We start from the raw sequence: 27,360 nt of genomic DNA, 5'->3' as shown, positions 1-27,360 counted from the left end.
AGGTTTGGACTACTTTGCCAGGTGTTTGTATGTTCGTGGACAGATTTAGTCACCGCGATAGCGTCGCAACCGTGCAAGATGCAGTCACGAAATTACATGTGTGTGGTTGAGATCAAAATGAAGGTCGAGTTCGAGGATGGACGTGGTCTGAGAATGGGGGGGCAAAGGGGTCATTGCCCCCCCACACTTTACGCCCCTGGCCCAATTTGGCGTCACAGCTGGTGTGATCCCATCACAAGATGGTCTTTAGTCTTAGTATTTACCGGGTGCTCAGACCAAAAACAGTACTGCGTTAAAATAAAATGCAAGGGGCTGCATAGGGGTGGGCGTGTTGCTTCAGGTACCGGTGAGAAAATAAATTAGACATGGCCCGTCTGAGTGATAAATCTGTGTGTTTTAAGGCTCATCAGACTCCAAAACACTGCACAGGGGTTTACGAAACTATAAGGATCATCATGACAAAAACAATCACCAAGTAAACAGCAGAAATACAGAGTTACGCACTAATCTAACCAGGAATATGTGCTTTACATATTTGCTTGGCCGACCTGGTGCGTTGCCAGATGACGTCACATTGTGGTCCAGTTGCCGGACGAACCCTGCATCAGCTGCCCCTGTTGTAACAACTGCAGTGGCCTTGTTGAATGAATGAGGGGGTTGTGTTTTGTTACACAGTGATCAAGTTGGTCACAAAGGGTGTACCTGACTCCCCAATGGAATGATGATGAAAAAGAGCTGATGTAAACAAGTGGATGGTGAAGATGGTCCAAGATCTGGAAGGCCGAACCAGGGATTATTAGTTTATTATACAGTGGACAGGTCAAAGACAAAGGGACGCCCCCGTGGCTCAGTGTCTGATGGATGTCTCAGTGGTGATACAGTTCATCAAGGCCCACTGCCCTGCGTGTCTTTATTTTCCGTCCTCCTACTATCAGAAACAGCTTCCTGCAGCTTTAAGATGACATGCGGTGTGGGCCTGTGGCCTCCCATCTCTTATCAGCTCATCACTCAGAGGAGCAGTTAAAGCTAAAGCCAGGCCCAGGTAAACAGAGCTGCAGGCATGCAGAAGGCCTTAATGAGCCCATTGTGCTGCACACTGTGTGGGGCCTGGAGCACAGGGAGAGGAGGGAGAGGAGGGAGGGCCGACAGGACAGCAGGAAAAAAAAAAAACACTTCTTCATTTAGTCTCATATTCAGTCCCAAAATATTATATTCCTCTTGAGATGTGAAAGATTCCGCCAACAGAATGAGATCATTACACATTTTTAATGCAGTTAAAGGTCCCATATCGTGCTCATTTTCAGGTTCATACTTGTATTTTGTGTTTCTACTAGAACATGTTTACATGCTGTTATGTTAAAAAAAAACTTTATTTTCCTCATACTGTCAGCCTGTATTCACCCTCTGTCTGGAACACTCGGTTTTAGCGCATTTTGACGGAATTGCAACAGAATTGCGTTGCTAGGCAACAGCTTGGGTCCATGTGTACTTCCTGTCAGCTGATGACATTCACATACACTGCAACCAGGAAATAAACTGGGACACATTTAGAATGTTTACATTTAAAATTGTGTCAAGGGTATAAATATTGTATATTTGTGACATCACAAATGGACAGAAATCCTGACAGCTTGTTTCAAAAGCTCAGTTTCTGAATACGGGCTGTGTGTATTTCCCTGTGGATTGAGTGTTTCGATACTTTCACAGTATTTATATAGGACTTAAGCCTGCTTTATAATAAAAAAACATGAAAATCTCCCTTTTTTATAATATGGGACCTTTAAGACCAAGCAGAATAAGGCGCATCAACCTACCAGTTTTAAGAAAATCAGCAAAAAGTTATTTCAATGTGGTCATAACTTTAAGATCCTTTGACGCAGTACACAAAGTAGGACCAATAGAAAGGAAATGGGGCATTGACAGATCCAGTGCCACTTGACATTTTGAGGACTTATTAACTTGACTTTTAAAATGTCAGCCAGTTAAACTTCTTTTTAAAACAGCTATAACTCACGGGATGGTGCAATATCGTGCGCTTACTTATTAAGAAAATCATCAAAGCATCACCCACTTTCCCATTGGCTTGACGTAGAAATTTCCCAATTCAGTCATCAGCTGCGGTAGCCCTGAATCCCAACCCCTCTGTTACTAATAATGACAGCACGGGACACCTCCGAAACGATCACAACTAGCCGTATTCGGGGCCTGAATCTCTCTGTGATGGCGTCCACATTAGCTCCACCGTGACCCCGTCAGTGTCAGCGCCGTGCCGAGAGGGGATTGTAATCTTCCCCTGAATGCCTCTATTCAGCCCACCTGCATTAAGTCCTGTCAGGTGAAAGTGGAGAGAAGTGAAAACACAGAGTGCCTCAGGTCACCCCAGGAGGAGTGTTTAAAGCAGCTATAAGTGCAGGTTGACACTGAATTCCACAGGAGCTTTCTCCACGTGGCCGGGGGAACAGAGGGGGCATTGAGCAGAGGGCTGCCGGGGAGGAGGAGGGGAGAGGAGCTGGGGATGTGGACGATGACGAGTACTGCTGGCTGAACTTGGGCTGGGCTGATGCAGCTCAGCCTGGGCCTGGTCTGTACACCGCCTTTCCTTCTTTTACTATTTAGTCCTGCAGGGATAGTACAATACCCACAAGCTTTGCACTGATTTGAAACGTCTAGCAGAAAGCTGACCTTGGCATTGAACTGAATGTGCATTTTTCAGATGAAGAGTGGTTGGAAATGAATGAAGGCATATATGAAACTACCACTTCTCATTTTTTGGAGAGAATACACATGGAAAATTCAGATGCATTATTTCCTTATATCAGAAAAAGGAAATATTCATCAGGAAATGTTGGAGGGACTGTGAAGAAACTCATACCCATCTTAGCCATATCCTTCCTGATCCCTGCCGGGACATAAAGTCCTTTTGGGAAGATACACACAAAGAAATGGAGCAATCATTCCATTCTGGTTTTGTAGTACTTACTATTGCAGAGAGACATTGTGGACTAAAGGGATGATTTATTGTCTAAGAATACTAAGAGTGACTGCTTTGAAATGACAAAACTAAGAAGTGGCTGCAAAAATAAAGAAATTAAACAAGAAAAAAACATTCTATCTATTCTAACATGCTGGCAGCATTTTGACATACTGTATTTTTTGCATCCTCTCCTGACTGCAAACAACGCCGTATCATTTCTCCAGAGGGTTATATAAGACTGGATGTAGCGACACAGTTAATATGACAGCTTCCTCTAAGTTGGTTTCTCTTGCTTAGGGTTGCAAAGGGTTGGAAAATTCCAGGTAAATTTCCGGAAAAATAGGTTAAGCTTGGGAATTTGTGCACAATTTGCGTCCTATACTAGGTCCTATGCCACGTCTTAGTTAAAAGTCTGCCCATTTAATTGAATTGTAACCATGCACTGCATTCAACCATGGATGTATAAAGAGAACTGGATCCAGCGTTGGAGGCTCCTGTTCATTCCTATGAGAGTTGCTCAGTGGCGCATGAAGCCAAAATGGTTCGACTGCCGAGTGATAAAGTACCCGGATCATCCGGCGATCTTCCTCATCCGTTGGGCCCATAGAGCAGACGCAGTAACGTTTCCTTTAACTCCACCTCCCAGCCGTCAGTCCAGCCTCGGTCTGGGTCTCATTCACATGAACGGAGGAAGGGAAACAAGGCAAAAGTGAGCATGGCTCACATACCTCCCGCTCACTGCTTGACCCCTACTAAAGTAGGGCCAAAGTTTTGCCCTTTTTGGAACTAATGGAATTAGTCTATTGAGCACAATCTAGCTTTTTTATTAGCTCACCTTTCTCAAGTCCAACTAGAGTACACTGTCAACCATCATACCAAATTTGAAGTTCCTAAGTTAAATAGTTTCCGAGTTCTACTCCGGAAACGAAAGTGTGACAAGCGAACGGACGGAAGGACGGAAGGACGGACAGACGGACGGACACGCTGTGTGTTATTTCCTGTTAATTCCCATAAATTCCCATGGAAAGTTTCCACCTTCAATATTCCCGGAACTTTGCAACCCCTACTCTTTCATTTAACATACGCTGACCTCAATCCGGCTCAAATCTGGCCAGCGACCTTTATAACCCATCTCACTCCCTCATTTCCTGTCACATCTCTCCAACACTGCTATCAAACAAAAGCACACAATGTCCCCCCGCAAAAATAATAACTATGATAAAAATAAAATTGTGTACAATGTGTGTAATAACCGTGCCCTACCTCAGTTCTATGTTTTTTTTTTGTGTGGATAAATGAACATTGTGCCTATGAAACAAACTAATTAACTTGTATCAGTGACTGATGGCTGACCTTTATGCCTTCTGAGTCAGACATGATGTCATTGAAGGAGAAGACTGTTGGTGCAGTATAAAGTATTACGGTCACTTTATTTTTAGGGCTGTCACATGAATTTTCTGATATTTGTTGTTCCAAACGTTTAGAAACTTCGACACCGCTTCATAGTGACGTTTGTCACACACATAAGCACACGGTACATTCCTCCTCTCTTGAGGGTACTTTGGACCGCTGCACCATTTGATAGATTTTCCCTCCAGATTCCAGCTTCCCCTCCGCGCACACAGCCACCAGCCAAGTAGCTTTCATTAGACTGTCTAATGTGAGCTCTGGTGTCTGGCTCAGATTCAGACTGCTGAGGGCTCAGATGATTCAGCAACTTTTTTCAAGTCTAATCAGTAAGGTATTGTTTGTTCTTGTATTTGTACTCTGTAGTGTTGTGCCTTGTCTTTGCCTGAATAGTTTATTTGTCTATAAGCACAATACTGTTGGTGTCTTTCAATCACTTGTTCTTCTCTTGCTATTTCTGACACGTTTTTATGATGAATGAATGATTTTGATTAGGGCTGTCAATCGATTCTACTATTTAATCGTGATTAATCGCAAATTAATGACATATTTTCTGTTCAAAATGTACCTTAAAGGGAGATTTGTCAAGTATTTAATCCTCTTATCAACATGGTAGCGGACACATATGCTGCTTTATTCAAATGTGTGTATATATTTATTATTAGAAATCAAATAACAACACAAAACAATGACAAATATTATCCAGAAACCCTCACAGGTACTGCATTTAGCATAGAACAATATGCTCAAATCATAACATGGCAAACTGCAGCCCAACAGGCAACAACAGCTGTCAGTGTGTCAGTGTGCTGACTTGACTATGACTTGCCCCAAACTGCATGTGATTATCATAAAGTGGGCATGTCTGTAAAGGGGAGACTCGTGCGTACCCATAGAACCCATTTTCATTCACATATCTAGAGGTCAGAGGTCAAGGGACCCCTTTGAAAATGGACATGACAGTTTTTCCTCGCCAAAATGTAGCGTAAGTTTGGAGCGTTATTTAGCCTCTTTTCTTGACAAGCTAGTATGACATGGTACAGCCTAAGTTGGCACACACTTTGAGGGAATTTTATTTAACTGGGCATTTGTGTGAACCCTCCTCCACATGATAGTGCGTGTTGCTTTATTGTGCTTCATTGTGAAGCTGCCAGGTCCCCAGATCAGTTTGATCATTACTGATAGGGATGATTGTCAAAAAGAGAACAATAACAGTTAATTTTTTTTTTAGGGCTCTCAAAATGAACACAATAATAACACGTTAGCGCAAATTCGCTTTAAAGCCACTAATTCATTTAACGCATTAATGCAACTTGCGATGTCGATCTTTCGGAGGTTGTAGCGGGCTCAGTTTCAAAGCTAGAGTGAAGATGCTGGCATTATAAGAAACTAGAAAACTTAAAGAATCCATTGGTACCAACAATGTCACTCTAGCTTACCGAGAATGAGGGCTAAAAACTTACACTAAATTTTGAAAAACTGGCATTGCCATTTTCAAAGGGGTCCCTTGACCTCTGACCTCCAGATATGAGAATGAAAATGGGTTCTATGAATACCCACGAGTCTCCCCTTTACAGACATGCCCACTTTATGATAATCACATGCAGTTTTGAGGCAAGCATTGCTAAATGCAGTACCTGTGAGGGTTTCTGGACAATATCTGTCATTGTTTTGTGTTGTTAATTGATTTCCAAAAATAAATATATACATACATTTGCATAAAGCAGCATATTTGTCCGCTTCCATGTTGACAAGTGTATTAAACACTTGACAAATCTCCCTTTAAGATACATTTTGAACAGATACAAAATGTGCGATTAATTTGTTATTTAATATTTTAACTGATTGACAGCCCTAGTCTTTTCTTCATCCTGGGCCTCGTAACCAGGTTTTTCGTAAAAGTTGAAGTTTACCTGGGCTGTTTTCAGTCGAGATGTACTGTATCAGAGCACTGCTGTCGTGTAAACATGAATACTGTTGTACAGGACAGGACTAGAAAAAGTGAATCTTGCTTTTATCAAGTTCTCCGCCATACCTGAGAGGTAAAATAGAGCTCTTTGATAGAAACCGTCCCTAAGAATGGGCTGCATTGTATATATAAGGAGTATGAGGAGAGTTGGCTGCACTGTGTGGCCGGTTTCATCAGAGCATGCTGGCACACAGCAGCCCTTGTCGACAGTCGTGCCAAGGGCCACGTTCCTCTGCTCTCCATCACACCAGTGTGAATCTCCCTGAAGCCCCTCATCTCTTTCAGCCTCTGCCAAAAAAACGAAGTTGGAGTCAACCTCAAAGCGAGCCTGACGTGTTGTCCGCGGGCCAGAGGTCTGGCTGCTTGCTCCCGTGTAGTACACTGCGGTACGAGGCGGAGGGCCCTACCTTGGGCTCCGGCTTGCCCGTCATGGTCTTGACCAGCTCGTGGAGGTGCGGCCAGTTGCCCTGGGAGTACCAGCCGGGTTTATCCAGCGACGGCAGCCCCTCGCTCTCCTCCACGTCGTTCACTGCAGGAAGAGAGAATCAGAGAATCAGACCAGACAGCCAGCTGCTACGTGACCACACGGCCTCCAGACCTCACCAGCTAAACCTCACCAGCTAAACCTCACCACAGCGCTCACCAGAGGACCCCACAAAGACACAGAATAGCAGAGGCAGAGTGTGAATTATATGGACTGTAGACTGCTCCCAATACTCCCAGTAAAGCAGTGGTTTCCAACCTAGGGATTAGAGGCCTCTTTTAGGGTAAATCTCAGGGGTTGTGATGATTAACAGGATTGGGGACGCACAAAAATATGCTGTGGTGACACTTTATAATAACCATCATTTATGAACGGTAAATTGATTGTTAATTAAACTTAGTTAATAATTATTTACTGTTAAACAATAAAATGATAATTAATTATTGTTTACTAATTATTAGTATTTATGTAATTTATGTTATTTTAACAGTTTATGTACTATATATATATTATAAGTATTTGTTCATGATTATCAAATTATTTGTAAATAATTGGTTTGTAAACAATCTATAAACATTATTTGGATGGCTATTATAAAGTTGCAACTGATGATTATAATACTTTGTTAAATGGTTAATAAATACTTTGTAAAGCATCTTTAAACAACATTTAGATAGATAGTTTAATATTTTGTCAATAGTTAATAATTGGTTTCTGGTCCACCTGTCTATGTAATGTTTATAGATGTTTTACAAAGGATTTCTTAAAGATTTATTTAATATAGTATATAAAATTTTATAAATAATAATAATAATAAATAAATAAATTGATAATACATAGTTTACTAATATAATCAGAACGTAATTGCTACCGTCTCCTATCAGCTAAGATACAATAAGGAACTTATACAATTATTATTTCATATTACAATAATTATAAAATAACAGAAATTATCATTATTTTATGGTCACAGAACAGAACATAAATCCAGGTTTAATGACAGCGGCTGTGCTTTGTATGAGATTTAGAATGAATCTAAAAAATGTATCTTGCAAAGCTGGTGATAATTCTACATTGGTTTGTCACTACTAAGTGAGCAATTTATACATAACACACAGTCATTTGAACCAGTATGAAAATATGACTTAGTGCATGTTAAAACATTAATTTCTGTATATATTTTTTTAAAAATATGAACAGAAACTATAATCACATTGCCGTTGCAGGACTACAGGTTGCAACACCACACAGTACAGAACATGTCACGAGTGCTGCATACTTTCTAAAGATGGTGTACATGAAGCTTTAGGTGGGTGACAGATTTAGTGTGAGGTCTACAGACATCTGTCAGAGGTGTGTTGATACTCTCATCCATCAAGAGCAAACAGAAAAAAAACAGAAGCTGCGTTTCTCTGCAGGGCTGACTTGCCCTTACATGAAAAAAAGAGTTGTAGATGTTCAACAGGATGCAGCGACTTTTCCCTTCCACTGACCAGACGGGGCACTCGATATGAATTATTGCAGCTCTAATCCAGAGTTATACAGTCCAGACTGTATTCGCACAACCACGACTCTATACGGGCCTCAAACTTAGAAACGGAGAGAGTTGAGCTGTGGACTCAAAGATAGAAAAGAAATGGTCATTTATTAACATCAGTAACTACCGGGCTTTATATTAGGCTGTTTCAACAGAGTCAATATAAACACATGATGTGTGGGATACTCCAATATTCTGTACATGAGATATCCAGACCGATCTCCAAAGAGCTGTGTCAGCTCCTCTGCCATTAACCTATGTCCCCCCATTAATAACTATATTCAGAATAATTCCCAATTTGTTTTTTTCACTCAAAAATGAGGTATAATTTCATAAAAATGAGGTATATTGACAGTGAATTCCCAAAATAGGTGTAAAACTTATGGTAATGAGTTGGAATGTAGTTAAGTGGGTGAAAATGTATACTATATGCTTTATAAACAGTCGAAAAGGACCAAAGGTGTCATTATGTGCTGCCATTAAAAAAAACTGAAATAGTTTCAAAACAATATTCTGACTAAACTTTGACATATACCAGTATGTCCTAATCCATCAACATTGTGTTCCTCTGATAATAACTATAGTCTAAATAATTCATAATTTCTGCTTCTTTTTTTTTCAAACATTAGGTATAATTTCACGAAAATTAGGCTTATTAACCTCAATTTACCCTCCCAAAAAAGTGTAAAACTTGTGGTAATGAGTTGTATGTATTTTTCTTGTTAAAATGACTACCTACTTATCTTCTCTTTTAAATTTGAATTATGGAAATTACAATCTCCGTTCACAAGACCTTTTGTTGTTCCCAAAGTCAGAACTGAATTGGGAAAGAAAGCTTTTCGTCTTTCTGCGCCTACTGCACGGAACAGTCTACAGACTGATCCCTAAACTTCAAAACATGGTAGCCCTAAACGAGTTGAAAGCTACGGCTTTAAACTGACATCTATTGAGTCCAGGATGTCTGTGTGCAAATGCTTCATCTGGTCACTTTAATTTTACACAAAATCTGCTTTTATGTTAATTGTTAAAACTCTGTATTGCCGCTAGTCCTGGCCAAGTCTCCCTTGTAAACGAGATCTTTGATCTTAATGGGAAAAACCTGCTTAAACGTGCAGTAGGCAGTATGTTTTTGGCATCATTGGGCAAAAATTCCATAATAACCTTTCAGCATATTGTAATTCAAGTGTTCTGAGAGAAAACTAGACTTCTGCTCCTCCTCATGGCTCTGTTTCAGGCTTTAAAAAAAAAAAATCTGTGACGGGAGTCTTTGACCAATCATAGGTCATTTCATTGAGAGAGCGTTCGTATTGGCTGTGCTCCAGTCATGTGACCAGAACTTGGCGTTCCTTCACCAGATTTCACAACCGTGGCCGCGTCACAAACTTTCTCATTTTACAGCAAAACCGTGCACTACAAGATGTTTCTGAAAACATTTGAGGAGAGAAATAGTCATTACAGTAACATAATATTGATTCATATTTGATCAGCGCTGCCTAGTTTGACCGTTTGGTCGGAGTTTGCGAGTGATTGACAGCCGGCTCTCATAGACAGCAGATGGACAGCAGATCAGCTCTTACTGCTTGTTTTCCTTCGTTCTGTAAAATCTTGTAGGTGCCGTTAGGAGCACCGGAGGACACATGATTTTTTTCAGGTTACCTGTTTCATGTACTATTGTCACGATATAGCAACCGTTTTATAAAAATAACTTTTTTAAATCATATTTTCTCCAATTTGGCCTACTTCAGCTTTAAATAAAGGCTAAATTAAAAAACAAAGTTACCCACATAAATGCAATCATATATGATTTATATGTAATGGCAGTAAGTGATGTGAAGCACCTTTAATTAAACTAATGAATAGCCTTTTAGAGGTGGCGTGCTTTCCTTGACTGTTATCTCGGGATCAATGGCCCACCTTCTTTGAAGTCGATAATTGCTCCTCTGGGGTCTGACTGCTGTTTAAGAGCAGCAGCAGCAGGTTAAAGGCAGATCCTCGCTCGCAATGACAAAAACCACGGTGCTGTACGGACGGGAGGCCACCGCCGGGTTCAAACGGAGGTTAAATATGCTATAAATATTGTGACAGGCGAGAGTGAAAGAACAGGGATGAGTACCTGCACACTTGGGAGTGTATACACACACGCACACTGGAGGGAACAGCTGTGAGGACACTGGACCTTGAGAGGGAAGAGGAATGAGCGGTATGCGGTCTGGAGCTCAGATGAGCAGCAGCTCGGTAGATGTTGCTGCGGCATTTTCACTGAAATAACAGATGATGACACCTCGTGGAGCCTGAGGTTATATGAAGTGATTGATGTAACACCTTTCGCTGACGTGCCATTCAGTGATTACATCAGCTTTTAAATAAAAGTCTTCAGGGCTTTTCACAGCTATGTTTCCTAGCCCTAAGCTAACGTAAACATTAGGATAAAGATAGCCCAAGTCTAGTCCCATTTGGACTATAATACCAGGGCTAACTACCTACCCTGCTATACAAGAACAATGCTGCTTTAGCCGCAATCTTTTAGAGCGTTTTCACACTTACAGTGTGTTTGATCTGATCCGAATCGGCAACCAATTTGTTATAATGTCGCCTCGAGTTTGGTTTGCGTTCACACTCACTCAAACTGCTCTCTAATTGGTCAGGATTCCCATGAAGGAAAACTCCCGGAAGCAAACAAAGCTATAAAAGGGCCGATTCCGTTCTGTTCCAGATATAGAATGTGCCACTTTCCAATTTCACAATGGAGGGACAACTATGCGGGTTAATCTTGGACCCGGTCATCATTTATTACATTGATTATCACTTTAGGCAAACGATGCAGTGTGAAAATGAGGCGCAGACACAGCTGGAAAATACACACAAAATACACAGCACAGCTGGCTACGGGAGCTGGTTTAATCCAAAAAAAGGTGCAATGGTTCCTCCAGATTGAAGTCGGATCATGTTCTCATCACAAAACGAACCGTACCGAACCGTACCAGACCACCTCCTCTTCAAAAAGGTCTCGGTCCATTTGTGTTCACATCTGCCCAGATAAACCGCACCAAGTGTTTCCAGGGTGAGATTTTAACCGAACTAAACAAAGCAGGTGTGAAAACGCCCTTAGTTTGAATTTCCCTCGGGATCAATAAAGTTCCTATCTTAAAAGTCATTATAATGAGGAAAAGTGTCATTTTCAACTTGTTAAGACTTTTCAAAAGATAAGTCAATTAATTTGCTATAGTTTTTATCTGGATGTAAACTCTACACAGAAAAGACTTCAGATGATTAAATTAATATGGGAAGTGGCAGTACATTTTATGAGCTGAATATTAGCTGTATATACAGTATACTGCACGTCACAGCTAGAAATGCTCGGAAAGTGTTAAATCATCAGTCGTAAAACTTTCTGTGTCAAATTCTTCTAAAAAAAAACTTTATGAGCGAATAAATCAAAAAGAACATTTGAAGAATGCAGAATAATAAAGGGAGGTTCCCTAACAAAAAGGAGTATCCAGTAGTGAGGAGGCCAGAGGAACAGCAGACGCTGCTGATGGTTTTTTCTGCCAACGTGGCAAAACTCAGGAAGAGTGAGGGAGAAAAAGAGAGAGAGAGAGAGAGAGAGAGAGAGAGAGAGAGAGAGGAGAATATTTCACTGAGTGGATCATCCTGTCTTCACACATAATGCATCCCCAGTGTTATTGCTGGCAGGAACACAATCCAGATGAGGGGAGCATTCCAACAGGCTGCACTGCCAGTGCACACACCTTCAACAGGAGCATCCAGGATCAGATGCCTGTCTGTCTAGGCTAATGAGAGAGGGAAGACAGCCCAGGAAGGTAGGAGCTGTGTGGTGACAAGGATCAGAGCCAATGACATGTTGGCAACCGATAGTGACGTCACTAACGCAACTAACAGCTGTTTGAAATCTTCACATTCAAGTTTGAGTTCAAGAGATTACAGCAGGGCTGATTCCCTATGATATGGTCCTAAAATAATACAAGGGATGCACGATAAATGTCTAAAAAACACTGCTTTAATAAAAGGCTCAGTTCACCCAAATTACGAAAAAAAAAAAAGAAAAAAAAAATTGTATTGCTTATCTAGCTATGCAGATAGTTTTGATTCCATATGCCCAGGTTTAAATATATTTCAGTACAATGGAGGTGAATGGAATTTAGTTTGTGCTGCTAAAAGCTCTAAAAATTTAAAAAAACAATGTTTCTCTCCAGAAATAGTGCTCTGAATATTATTTTATTTACATTATTACATTTTTGTAATTTGGTTGAACTGACCCTAGGTACCCCAGGTATCTGGTTAAGGAGGACGGAACCTGCCAAAATAAAAATAAATAAATAAAAAAGTAAACAAATGATTTGATAAATAAATAAATAAATAAATATGTGTACAACAATAATATTGAAAATAAATGTGGGCTTTAATTAATTGCTAAAATGTGACATAAATTGATATTCTTTTTGAATTTGCTTCTTGTATTACTTCCCCTATCTACTCTTCTATTTTATTTTCATTCTATTTTATTTGTTTATTTGTATTAACTTCTAGCATTTATTTATTTTAACTGTATTTATTCATTATTAAATTGTATTTCTCTGCATGACTTTCCGATTTTTTTCCCCTTTTGGGTTCGGGACTATTGATTTGAAGATGTCTGCTTGGGCTCTGGGAACCTGTGATGGGTGTTTTTTTAGCTATATTTGTTGAAATTTTAGAGACTTATGTGATTTATGAAATGCTGATAAAGTGCAGCGGGGCATGAGAGCGGCAGGCCAGTACTCACAGAGGGTCCTGAAGGGCCTCTGCTGGGGCACCAAGGAGAAGAAACCGGGCTTCAGGGCGTTTGTGATGATGACGTCAAACAGCTCTTCGAAATCCTTCCTGCAAACAGCCGGAGAAACAACATTAGCCTCTGTGACGGGCGCCTGGCCGCTGCGTGAAGGACAATGCCTGGACAGCATCCAAACACACTGTTAGTTACACAAGCAGGCGCAAATAACTGAGTGAAGCTAAACAGTCTGTAGAGATGATGGATCAATAAACAGTTTACACACACGAGGGAATACTGAGATTAATAAAGTAAACACTCACACTCCCACAGAGCATGTTGAGAGCTGGGTGGTGTCTCCAAGGAGACCTACAGTACTGTATGTATGTACATGTGCAGTATGTAAAGAGAATCCCTATAGAATCTGCCATATAAAGTGAGAAAGCCTTATGTAACAGGAAGTGACTTCTCACTGGGGACTTAAAAACCATAAACAATCAGTTTGATGCGTGACAGTATGTATGTGCATACTGTGTGCAGCTGTTTTATAATATATATATTTATCACAGGATAAATCAGCTTGCCATACTTACTCAGTATAGACTATAAACTATATAGACTATTATCCCAGTTTATCTATATTATATTAGGACTTGTATGGCAGATGTTTTTCTCGTATTCTAAATAACAAAAAAACAAAGCAGGCTGAAGAACGTGTGTGTGTGTGTGTGTGTGTGTGTGTGTGTGTGTGTGTGTGTGTGTTACGTTTTCTTGTGTTCAACCTTGACTTGTACTTTAAAGGTCCAGTGTGTAGGATTTGGTGTTATCTAGCGGTGAGGTCGCAGATTGCAACCAACTGAAGCCTCCCCCGTGTGTCTCTAGAGCCAATAGTTGTAAATGGGGATGTCACGATACCAGAAATCTAGTAGTCGATACCAATAATACCAGTAAATTTCCACAATTCTCGATACCAAATTCGATACCACGGTAAAAAAAACAAACAAGCAAACAATTAATCCCATGTAATGTGTACATGTGTCTCTATATATCCTCAGATTGCCAGCAGTAGTTTAAATTCACTGACATGATGACATTTCACTGGGTATAGGCTACCAGAGGTGGGACCAAGTCATTGTTTTGCAAGTCACAAGTAAGTCTCAAGTCCAAGTCAAGTCCCAACTCAGGCCTCGAGTCCTAAACAATGTGCTCTTCACCAAATCTAACGTAATTTTAACAGCAGAGTAACTGGATCCAACTGGTGCTCAGTAACGTAACGTCAGTTCTTCAAGGTTTTCTCATGAAACCTGATTGGATGCTGTTGGATTGGTTCAAACAAAGTGGATCTGGGGAGTTAAGTGTAAGACAATCAAATGCAAGTCCCAATAACATTCACCGGAAATAAAGAATCCAGAGTTCAATAAAAAACAAAACAAAAAAAAAACACCACTTTTCAGAGATTTAGCAGTAAGCAACAAAAGATAGAAGTTCAGTTTGTTTAGTTCAGTTTTTTCCCCCACGAGTGAATCCTCCTCTCAAACATAAAGGATCTCTGGATCTCGCCGCTGCATGGCGCTGTTGTGTGTGTGTGTGTGTGTGTGTGTGTGTGTGTGAGCGTGTGTGTGTGTCAAACTCCAACACAGAGAGCAGAGGACAGAAGCAGCCGCATTTGGCGTTTGGCGGGTGTTTATTTCGGACCCTGCAGGCATCGTACGGTACCTTCGGTGCTGTAGAAAACGAGAACCGTCACGTTTTTAGAATTTTGGCATCGACTTGGTACCGAAGTATCGGTCCTCGTGACATCCCTAGTTTAAGAGCAGCGTAGGTCATCTGGAGCAGAGTCAGTGTGTAGAGTGTGTGTGTACGTGGGAAGTGAGAGGTGAAGCAAGAGAGAGAGAGCGAGCGGCTGTGATGACAGCGGCAGCGAGCAACGTTACCGACTATTGGAAAGAATCTGGCGATACGATACGTATCATGATACAGGGGTAACAATTCAATATATTGCAATACTATAAGCAAGGCGATATATTAGGAAAGCTGTCCTAGTATAAAGAACACACCAGAAATACACCGTTTTAGAATAGGCAAAACAACACTGCATGCAAAAACTGCATGAAAAAAAGTTCAACACATCAGAGGACTTAACAACAACTACTAAATCAATGAAGTATCCAGCACTCCAGCAATAAATGCCTTTATATAGTGGTGCCAAAGAGGCGCAGCAGCTTGTCTGGACAGCTTGTTGGGTATCGGCCAGTGGCCTCCTGTCAGACAGCTCTGGCCTTGTCATGCTACTTCTGACAGCTGACTGTCACTGGCCTCCAGCTGGCTCACCACACCAAAGCGGCTGGAGGCCTGTGGTGGTTTTCTCTGGAAAAGGAGGCACTGTTTAGTGACGCAGGAGAGGGCGCCTTTCACAACACAGTGAAGTGCTGACACGATGAGACACCGGGAGAGCGTTTCTGGTCCTTTGCTGCCTGAATTTTAAGAGCTCCTCTGAAGAAGACGTAGCTTTAGTTGTAGTAAAAAACAGGAGGGATCTTAAAGCAAGCCGACCAAATCGTGTGAACAAAGCCCACTTCTCCACCAAACAGCTCCCGGCGAGCTGAAGCTGGCCTCACTTCCTCTCGGAGCAATCGCGACATAAATCTGCATCCCCTGACCTTGTAAAGCAATGACTTGAACATGGTTTTGAGCACACACACTCATTCACAGCTGGAGCTCTGACTGCTCTCCTTGGGAGGCGACACATGCTGCGGTGCTGGAGGTCACAGGGGGGGATGAGGAACAACAGGAATGGACAGGCTGCCTTACAGGAAATGGTGAGAGAGGGGTGGGGGGCCTGGCCCACAGACACCCCCGTGAGACAAACTGGCAACCATAGCAAAACGAAACTGCTTTACCTCGACCTGCCTCTGCTGGACTATACAGAGAACAATCAGCTCTGAGCACGAGAAGTGAAAAAGCAGACCACCTAATCAGGCGAGTGCAGTGGAAGATAACAACACCTTACAAAGAACAAGGAGGGATTATGTTTGTTGAAGCACAGCAGCAACATGGACATTGTGTTTTTTCAAGGCTCTGTTGCTGCTTGATCGAGTGTATAACAGGGCTTAGGCTACAAAAATAAGCCTGAAGCACCACACAGTGTGCACTGCAAACAGAGGGAGGCCGGTAACGCACAAAGCCAATGTTAAACTACAAACAGCTTGCTGAAACAAGAGTCCCTTTATGCTGCACACCTACAATTATAAAATGTGAGTTAATTGTAAGAAATAGCAAACTGTGAGCATACAGACTACAGTGATCATAAGCCTTGCTCAGTAAAACAAATCTAACTATCTAACTATAAAGCGAAGAATATCCATCTGTCTGTCTGTATGTCCTTTGCATATCTCAAAAAACGCTCATTCGATCAACTTCACACTTGGCGGGTGTATTGCTGGGGACCCCATGGATTGCTTTGTCGAATTTAGTACAATTTGGACATGTTCAATATTAATAAACTTTGAATAAACAGCAACCGGTGCTCTGTGCAGCAGTGGGGTGTATTGGAGTGTATTTCACCAGTGTGACTGCGAGAAAGCTGCGGGTGTGTTTTCCCCAATGAGTAAAACTGTATTTCCCCGGTGTAAGACTTGATAGTATCTTATAGCACTAGTAATGTTACCGCAAGCAGAATACCACCCATAATTTTATACATGCTCTGCTTTATAACCGCAGTTATAACCAGTGTATTTCACCAATATTTCTGACTGTGACTAACCGCAACCTGGGTGTGTTTTTCCTGTGAACCAGGGTGTATTTCACCAATATTTCTGACTGTGACTAACCGCAACCTGGGTGTGTTTTTCCTGTGAACCAGGGTGTATTTCACCAATAATTCTGACTGTGACTAACCGCAACCTGGGTGTGTTTTTCCTATGAACCAGAGTGTATTTCACCGATGTTTCTGACTGTGAATAACCGCAACCTGGGTGTGTTTTTCCTGTGAACCAGGGTGTATTTCACCAATAATTCTGACTGTGAGTAACCGCAACCTGGGTGTGTTTTTCCTGTGAACCAGGGTGTATTTCACCAATGTTTCTGACCGTGACTAACCACAACCTGGGTGTCTTTTTCCTGTGAACCAGAGTGTATTTCATCAATGTTTCTGACATCGAGTAGCCGTGACTTGGGTGTGTGATTTACCTATGTCATGACAGGTGTATTGCTCAGGACCCAAGAAAGCGCAGTGTCGAGTGTAAAGTTGTTTTGTATTAAAGGTTCCCGAGAAAGCTGCAAGCAGCAACACCACAGGCCGATCCTTCAGCCCATTCTGAACAGGCATGTTTTCAACGGGCACTGCACTGTTTATACTTTCCACATCTGCGAGTATGCGAGGGTCCGTAGGAATTCAAGGTCTATTTATTAGCTCTTGCTAGCTTTTACTAGCTCCAGGAGCTTTTTGAGTTCAATGACATATGAATGAAAAATATTAAACTGCTGGAGGCAAGGTATATTTCCTGCTTTTTGCTCTTAAGAATTTAACCCTCAGTGGTAAGTGAGTCTTGTTGATGAGGAATGTGTCTACTTTTTCACATATGCAAAGAATAAAAAAGTAAAGAGAGAAAGTAAAACAGGAATAGCTTAATGTTCAGAGTGGGCTGCTGGGAGATATGTGAGGTTTATATGTGTTTGATGATGATGGTTAGTTAAGACGTGTGTGCCAGCGTTAACTAAAGGAATTACTGATGGCATGCGAGAGCTGTAAACCAAAAACTGCCAGCCTTGACTGAGCAGCAGACTCGTAGGTTATAAACCCCATGGGGGCTGTTATGGTAAGCACTGCAGAGCCTGGTCCTGGTCTTGTTAAAGAGAGGGGTCAGTCTGTGGTCCCCTGTGTGGGAAGTCTTACCCCAGGATGTGTTCACAGATAAGCCTGCAGTAGTCGCTGTGGGAGCTGGTGATGAGGAGGAGGACCTTCCCGGCGCTCTTCATGCTGCGCAGCCAGGTCTTGACCGACTCAGAGCAGGGCTGCAGGTACCGGCCCGGGTCCCTCTTCACACTGGGGAAGTATGTCCCTGCATCCTCTGCACAAAGACACAAACACAGTCAGACAACAAGTTTTGATCTTAAAGCTACAATACAGATGAGACCATCATGGTTGATTTTGGACCAACGTGTGACATCACTCTACACCACTATCATCAAAACACCAGATGAGGGAATATCTTTTGGAAGAATGCTGCTCTGAACTGATGCTACATTGCTTTACTGTACAATTACATTTATACATCTCCAAACAGTAAGCACAGCAAGCAAATGAGAAAGAAAGAAAAATAAAAAAAAGCATTTATAACTGCAAAATTAAAATCAATGCATTTCCATGAAATCTTAGCGGGACAGATCTGGGACGAGGATTTGTATGCGTTAAAGGAGCAGTGTGTAGGATTTAGTGGCATCTAATGGTGAGGTTGCAGATTGCAACCAAATGAGTACCCCTCTGCTCACTCCTCCCTTTTTCCAAGCTTGTCAGAGAACTATGGTGGCCTTCAGGTGACGAAAAAAATGTGAAAGGCTCTCTCTAGAGCCAGTGTTTGGTTTGTCTGTTCTGGGCTACTGTAGAAACATGGGGGAGCAACATGGCAAATATGCTTCATGCAAATGTATATATATATATATTTATTATTGGAAATCAGTTATCAACACAAAACAATGACAAATAATGTCAAGAAACCCTCACAGGTACTGCATTTAGCATAAAAATATGCTCAAATCATAGCATGGTAAACTGCAGCCCAACAGGCAACAACAGCTGTCAGTGTGCCCCAAACTGTATGTGATTATCATAAAGTGGGCATTTCTGTAAAGGGGAGACTCGTGGGTACCCATAGTCTGAGGATGCATGCAAAACATAAAAATAAATAGATGGTGGAAAATGTTGAAGCACCGCAAACATTTTCATATTGCCATCTTTAAATAATGCACATTTAGGAGCTCAAGATGAGTCTTTAGATGGGTGAAATAAACCAATCACAATGGATTAGCCTCTTCACACAATCCCACAAAACTTAACCTAATGAGTCAGGTTTTATTTTTTAGGAGACAGACATCAAAGGACACATGCTTCCATTGTCACTATTACGAACTAAATGTTTACAGCTGAGCTGAGGCGGAACAATTCGCTCAACGGTCAACATTCACAGACAGTAAATTGAAACTTGTGTCTCTACAAGTTAGGAACTTGTTTACAGGTTCATGTTTTGTTCCACTTAATCCTCCACATTCATATTCACAGAGAAAAAAGGTTGAGCTTGAGCTGGTCATGCTCCCCACTTCTGAGGCACCGTCAATGGGCTCTCCTCACTTTGAAGCCCCCCCAGCTGCCCTTCAGTACATCCTGTCAGCGTACTGTACAGAGCTAAATATGGCAGCGCTCTGATCTGTGTTACGCAATCTCAGTCCATCACAGAATATAAATCTTGACCTGACGTCCTCGGCAAAGCCTCATGAATATACAGTAAAAACAGAACCATGAATAAAACATGACCAATGAGGAATAGAGGCGCTTGATGCTGATTGGCAACATATAATGGTACGTCCATGTGTGACAAGACTATAGGTTATGAAATGTGTGAAGTGCAGTTTTTTCTTGGTAATACACAGTCTCACGGCAGTTCATAAAAAAGTCACAAAATTTCTATTTGATTTTTGTACATAGTGCGTATAGTTTCGTGCTTTTTCCTACAAATGTTTCCACTCTAGTCTTTTCAAAATAAAACTACTCTGCTAGGTTTAGGAATTGGTCGACTTGGTTAGGCTTAGGCAATAAAACTACTTTAGTAAAGTTTAGGAAAAGATCGCAGTTTGAGTTTAAATAACACTGGAAGTGGTGTAACTTAAGTACGGAAGTTACGTGACAAAAACTATTCAGTTAGCTTGAGAAAAAGATTGTGGTTTGGATTAAAATAACTAAGGAAGTACATTAACGTACGGACGTTACGTGACAAATACATCAACTCTGACTTGTGGTTTCACACGGGACACGAACACCGGTCTAGTGGGCAAAAGTCCTGTGATTTTTGACCCACCCCGACCTCCCCCCGTTTGCCGCTCTTTATACTGCTGACCATCACGAAAAAAATGTGAAATTTGTGTCTATGTACACGAATCAATACGTTCAATTTCGTGACTATTTCACAAACTGCTGTGCGACTAAGCTGGACAATCTTGGGGGGTGTTATAATTACAGGAAATAGGACTTTTTTTGTGATCCTGATGAGTTACATAGAAAAGCACAACCCATTCGTCTGCTATGTATTTACTTTTAAATGGTATGATCTAATTATGTGAGGCACATACAAATATATGAAGTCAACCCTGAGACATGTGCAACCTTATCAAAACAGAAAAGTGAGGCAACCTGTACATGGTATTTGCGCTCGAGCTGAAGAGGGTAACCGATAAGTGAGAAGTGGCGTTGCGTCTTTCACAAGCAGGAGAAAAGAGGGCTTATAGGAAAACAGGGCAGGGTGTGGATGAGTGGTGAGTATTCATGAGCTTTAAGGTGTTTACCCTGGCAGAGAGCACCGGCCTCTCAGGAGCATCACTGAGCCCTCAGAGCCTGTGGGCTCCACTCTGTGGCCCAAAGTGTCCTGATTCTGTTTCTTGCCTGACACAACATTATTTCTCTTTAATCCTTCAAATCTCCTTAAAGAAACAGTATTTCTCCAAGTTTAAACATGTCACTTCATATAGGAACACTTGAACTTGAACTGAGAGACGTTGGGTCTTGAGGGAGAGGTCGGGCCTTTTCAAACAGATTTCTATACAGTTTGAGATCTTTTTTTAAGTCTGTGTCGACTGTCCATTAATAGGATTGTATTTTATGTCACCGCTGTTTAATCAGCTTTCTGTCTTTGTGGTGATCTCTTGATCATGAATTAAAAATCCCTGCAGTGTTAACCCGACACAGAGAAACTGAATAGAGGCTGCCCTAAAATCCTTTGACATCAGAAATTACCGGCACCGACTCGTGTCTTCTTTGAGATTACTGAATAACAACTACTCAGTTCTTGCCTAAGATGTGGATGATGGATTTAAGCAGCTCATGAAAATCCTGCAGTGAGAGTTAGAAACAGTTTGGACATGCTGCCCTCCGGTGGTGGAACACAGGACTAGCTCGAGGGAGGAAAAGGGCTATTTTAGGTTCTAGAAAGGCAGTAGAGGGTTCTAACCAGAAGATGACGACAAACGCAAAAGAAGCTTAAGATCTTCAGGTCCCAATCAGGGGCCCAAAATTCATCACACCTTTGAAAATGTCTCAGATGTAAACATTTGGTTCTGATTGTCAGCTAATTTCTTCAGAAGTTGTCATTGTATCCACAGATCATTACAGCTTCGGTTAAACAGAATAAGCCAGTGTGGCACATCAACATTAGGTTAGCTGTTCCTCCTCTGGGACCCGGCAGTAGAGAGCCTCTTCTGCCTCATTACCCACAGCCAGGGAGGTCATCTGAGGGAAGTTCAGAGAGTTCCCCTGCCAGCAAAATCCCATGTCGCACTTATGTGCATGAGAGGAAAAAACAACTGACCTTACATTTGATCAAACACCGTGCTGCACAGATACGAAGCAGAAGCTGTTTTATTCCACTGGGAACTGAAATTTACCACCCAAGTACAGCACACAGCTGACGCAAGGTCCCGGGAGAGGGTCCACCCATGTCGTACCGCATCAAGTAGGACGTGGGTTTTGTGTAAAATTGCCAAAATACTTACCAAGGAACACGAGAAAGATAAAGCTCGCACCTTACAAGAAACCATGTCGTCCGAATTGCAAAGCTGTAATGTACTAAACTCGCTAAAATCCTACCTCCCTTCAATTAGTATTTGCAGATTTGTTATTCTAATTTGTGTCTTGGTGGCAGTTATTAATTAATTCTGTAGATTTAAGTTTAAAGAAAAGTATGTTTTTTCAAGTCCTTGGCTTGTCTTGAAACTATACATGATAATATAAGGTGATGTGGAAATGGCAGTAAAGATGGTCAAGAACGTTCATTTTACACACAAATTTGCTCTTCTCAGCATTGATAGATATATAGACCTATTGTGAATTGGGTCGCAATGGTTTGTCAGTTTTAAAAAGTGGGACTACAGAACAAAAGCTTAGGAAACACTTCTATATATACCATGAGACTAATAGGACACCCCCCGACGTGTGTTTCTGATTGTGTATGCCTGATGGACAGGTCTCTCAGCCTGTCACAGTTAAAAACAAAACAACCCAATTTCATTTATTTTAATATTTCTGTTTTGAGTGGCTTTTAAAGTTACTGTGAGGAACTTTTACCCTTCTGCAGTAAAATGAGAGGTTTCCTAAAGCAGTGGTTCTAAAAGTGAAATTCACACTAAAAGTCAAACACGTGAAATTTGCGTCATTCGCGTCAACTCAAGCGAGAAATCTGTGTGACGCTGTGTCGCGAAAGCCTATCACCTTCTGTTGTCCCTGATGTCCTGATGTTGTTGAATCAGAGATGGAGGACAAAAGGGACTCTGGTGCTCAGAAACACTACCTCTTTTGTCCACAGGGAGCACCAAAATCAACACAAAATGAAAATTCCTTGTAGTAGCTTCAAAGAATAAACCCCCCCAAAAAACGTATTTTGAGCAGCAAATGAGACTAAAACAATACTAGCCATTTTGTCAACAGTTAGTAACAAGTGTGCTGGCAGATGTATGCGATATGAATATCAATGCGTCACCTAAAGGACAAGGCAAAAGTGAGCATGGCTCACATACCCCCGCTCAGTGCTTGACTAATGGCATTAGTCTATTGAGCACAATCTAGCTTGTTATTGGCTCACCTTCCTCAGGACTAGACCACACTGTCAATGATCATACCAAATTTGAAGTTCAGAAGTTAAATAGTTTCCGAGTTCTACTCCGTAAACGAAATTGAAGTCGAAAAAAAATCTTTTAAAAGGGGCAGAAATGAGCTTTCAGTGACGGTTAAAGATCCAGCAGATTCCCTGTCCTTCCAGTGGAGACACAGAGAGTCTGACAGGAGCTGCTCGTGGCTGGCACTGTGGCTACCCACGTCACTACCCATACACTGATCTGTGGTCAGTCGGTGTCCCCGGTGTCTCCTCACTGCCCACGTCCTCATACACTACGTAGCCACCACGTAACCTCATACAGATGTTAACGCCCTACGCCTCTGTTGCAGTTTCAGAATTTGAAGCTGGACTTTAACACCATTTCCCACAAGCCCCAGACCTTCATGGGTAAAGGGGACCAACTTGACAGACAGAAGCTTGAAAAATGGACTTGTCCAACACCCTAGTCCCGTCATGGCTGTGACAATAACTTCTTTATAGATTATCTTAAAGCATAGAAAGGGGTGGTCAGAGTGTGTTTGGATATTATTAAAGGTGTGTGTGCTTCAAACAAAGTGCTTGTCAGATCAGGTTCAGAAACCTCTCCCTCCTTCCACACCTTTCTAATGTTGGCATTGTGGCAGAGCCGCTTTCCAAAACCGAGCCACCGACATCACGCTGTGATTGGACAGATGTGCAGAGTGTGATTGTAGACAGGGTTCCTTCATTTTTCTTGTGAGCAACCGAGTGCGACACCATGAATATCTTTAAAGCCCCCTCCAGTGTATTTTGGCATTTCTACGACATTTCATATCTATTTCAATTCTATTTCATATCTATTTCATATCTATTTAAGTCATTTCCTGACGATGTCGATTAGCCACACACTGTTCCCCAATTTTTTTGTGTGACAAATAACATAATTTTAAGGTTTAAAAAAGAAGGTTGTTGCTAAAACGGTAAGATGACCATTTGAAAATGGTAAAAAAAATATTTGTGACACTTGGTAAGAAGTAGCTTGTTTCAAGCATAACCCGGCCTGAGGCGTGGCTTAAATGTATGGTGAAAAAAACTGTTTTATCATTGCTGGTGGGCTTTCGGAGCTAAAATCAGGTCTTCCTCTGAGGCAAAATGAATGCTTAAAGGTATAATATGCAACAATTTACTAAAAAACAATGTATAGACTGATACAAAAATCCCTCAATCATCACTTATGAACTATAGAATTTTATTTTAGAATATAGAAACTGCAGGAGTAGGTGTCATTTTCCACAAAGATCTATGTATTAAACTCTCAAAGGGAGATCTACAGAATCTAGTGAATGGCGGCTAGACAGGAAGTGACATCAGGACTGAATTCAGATCTTCTGAATCTAGTGACTGCTTATTGAGACAGGTGGTAAACCCTGATTTGTTGATGCTGGAGATCGGTACCTCTTTACCCTCTTCTATGATCCATTTCTTCCTGCATAATTGCATCTATGAAAAGTGAGTCTACCAAGAAGATCTAGCTTGTGAACACGTTGACCACATTTGACTTCTGTTGGTGACTCCGGCCTTGACACGGCCTCAGTGTAACCTCCCAAAGACCTGCTTCCTATTTGCATAAGTGCTGTGCCCGCTTATCTCTCTCTGGCAGTATGCTGATTGTATAGAGGACAGGCTAATACTGGGGTGCATTTTGGGACAGAGCAACATGTGATCTTTCTCTAAGTCCCGCAGAGAAGAGCATATTTAAAACTCTACTTTGGCCATCTCCAGTGCCAGCGTACTACATACAGCATGTGTTGCGCGGCTGAGTAAAATGTGCCTCTGCATGCTCTGGCTGTGAATGTAGGGCTGAAGTGCCCTGAGGGCCCGCAGGCCTGTGGCTGGGCACCAGGCCGGGACGGCTGGAGAGCTGCCCAGCGTCAGAGAGACAGAACCACAACCGGCAGCAGCTCAATCTCCCTCACACATCAAAGAGGCCTGACAGGATACACAAATCAACAGTTGCAGTGCAAATTAGGGGCGAGCACAGGAGCGTTTCACAAACAGCCACACCAAATGTGATGAGGGGCGACAGAATCTAGAGGCGCGGTAGTTTTCTTTTCGTTAATGAGCGAGGAAGATAAAGGTTATCAAAACAAATATGAAAAAAATATATACATTTATCCATTATAAGGAGCATCAAGCTCAAAGCACGTGGAGATGATCTCTGAAGGGAAGCTATAATCTCAAGTGTTTTTTCTCTTAAAAAAAGGCATCCAGACGAGCTGTGTTTTCCAGCACCTGTTGGAACCACGTGGAAAACAGTGGCCGGACCATCTTGTCTGTGGACTTTCCATTTTTAGCAGATCGACCGCAAATTGCTGCATCATGTCCCTCGTGGTGCACACAGCTTTTTTTATATGTCTTTGGTCTGTGACAGAGGAGGAGAATCTTGAAATGATAACAAAAATGCTCTAAAAGTAAATACAAACCCTGGCCAAAGGGGGACGTCCCAAGTCTATGATATTATCCTATTATGTAATATATACAAAGTATGACATTGTCGTAACATACAATATGTAAGATTTGCTTATTCCTTTAACAGTACATAGATAGAATGTGATATTAAAGTACAATATGACAATGTTAAATTCACACAAATGTTGACATCTTTACTGACGACTTTACTGTCTTTATAGCCTTAAGCAATTTTAGAGCTAGAGTGAAGTGAAGCGTACTGTATCATAGGAATCCTAACCTAAGGAATCCATTGGCACCAACCATGTCATGCTAGCTTGTCAGGAAGGAGTCTAAATAACAATCCAAAGTTAGGCCCAATCTTGGCAAGGAAAAACAAACGTAACGTTGACCTGCTTAATGCTGACTTGCGTAACGCTGACTTGCGTAATGTTGACCTGCGTAACTTTGACCTGCATAACGTTGACTAGTGTAACGCTGACTAGTGTAACGTTGACTAGTGTAACGCTGACCTGCGTAACGTTGACTAGTGTTAAGCTGACTTGCGAAACACTGACTTGCGTAACGTTGACTAGTGTAACGTTGACTAGTGTAACGTTGACTAGAGTAACGATGATCTGCGTAATGCTGACTTGCGTAACGTTGACTAATGTAACGTTGACCTGCGTAACGTTGTCCAGTGTAACACTGACTTGCGAACGCTGACTTGCGTAACGAGACTAGTGTAACACTGACCTGCGTAACGCTTACTAGTGTAATGTTGACCTGCGTTAGGCTGACTAGTGTAACGTTGACAGGCGTAACGCTGACTTGCGTAATGTTGACTAGTGTAACGTTGACCTGCATAACGTTGTCCAGTGTAACACTGACTTGCGAACGCTGACTTGCGTAACGTAGACTAGTGTAACGCTGACCTGCGTAACGCTGACTGGTGTAACGCTGACTTGCGTAACACTGACTAGTGTAACGTTGACTTGCGTAACGTTGACTTGCGTAACGCTGACTTGCGTAACGCTGACTTGCGTAACGCTGACCTGCGTAACGCTGACTTGCATAACGTTGACCTGCGTAACGTTGACCTGCGTAACGCTGACTTGTGTAACGCCGATTTACTTACATAATGCAGCGTAGTTACAGGTTATGTAACTTTAAGTAACGTAGCCTACTTAACTACGGAACAAACACACTTATTTTAACCAAAACCAGGATCTTTTCCTAAACCTTATCCAGTAGTTTTGTCGCCTAATCCTAACCAGGTTGTTTCCTGTGAAAACGGAAGTTTATTTTGAAAAGACGTGTGTATGTAATGAGTGGAAATTGAAACGTGGAAGACTGACACTAAGGTTACCTAGAGCATCATAGTTTGACGCGTAGGGTCACTGACCAAGCTGCCGTATTTGACGAGGTGGGAGTGAGAACATGTTGAAATAATGCCGCCTCTTCTGGTTGAGGCTAGTCACCTACCTCCACATCCAGGCCCTACACCAAGCTAATATACATCACAGACCAGTCTGTGTGTGTGTTACTACTGGGATCAGTAACTGTAAAATAACAAAATTTTTAATTCCCAGGGTTTCCTTCCATGTGAAGAAATGCTAACGAAACAGAGCAAAAAGGCGACACAAAGAACAAAAGCAGCTGAGAAAAAAAGGGCCGGTGGTTTTAGGACATCCGTGTGCAGATCACTGTGGGGGACGGTGACGCCAGTCGCATAGTCACTCTCCCCTCAGAGCGAACGTGAGGTACACTGCAATCTGTCATTACACCAAACCAGAGCTATATTTAGCCAGAGCTATCTTAAGAAAACTGTGAGGGCTCATACTTCAAGTCGGATCTCAGGAGCATCGTATCTTTAATTAAGAATCCTCACACAACCCTATAAAGTAACTTCTGCACCTTAATATATGCACATAAGCATC

General features: G+C 41.8%; 1 protein-coding gene across 1 annotated transcript in view; it reads right to left on the bottom strand.

The window, feature by feature from the left end:
* Window positions 1-27,360, bottom strand: part of nt5dc1 (5'-nucleotidase domain containing 1) — a 66,886-nt gene that overhangs the window by 11,723 nt on the left and 27,803 nt on the right. The window contains exons 7-9 of the mRNA XM_074614760.1: window positions 18,034-18,208; window positions 13,155-13,252; window positions 6,758-6,879 (exon numbers count right to left, since the gene is read on the bottom strand). Of these exons, the coding sequence (XP_074470861.1) occupies window positions 6,758-6,879; window positions 13,155-13,252; window positions 18,034-18,208 (395 nt within the window). The remainder of the gene's footprint in view (window positions 1-6,757; window positions 6,880-13,154; window positions 13,253-18,033; window positions 18,209-27,360) is intronic.

This window comes from Sebastes fasciatus, chromosome 18 (genome assembly GCF_043250625.1).
Source record: "Sebastes fasciatus isolate fSebFas1 chromosome 18, fSebFas1.pri, whole genome shotgun sequence".
Classification (NCBI taxonomy): Eukaryota; Metazoa; Chordata; class Actinopteri; order Perciformes; family Sebastidae; genus Sebastes; species Sebastes fasciatus.
Note: the sequence above shows the minus strand (reverse complement) of the source record. Positions and strands in the feature narration are given on the sequence as shown.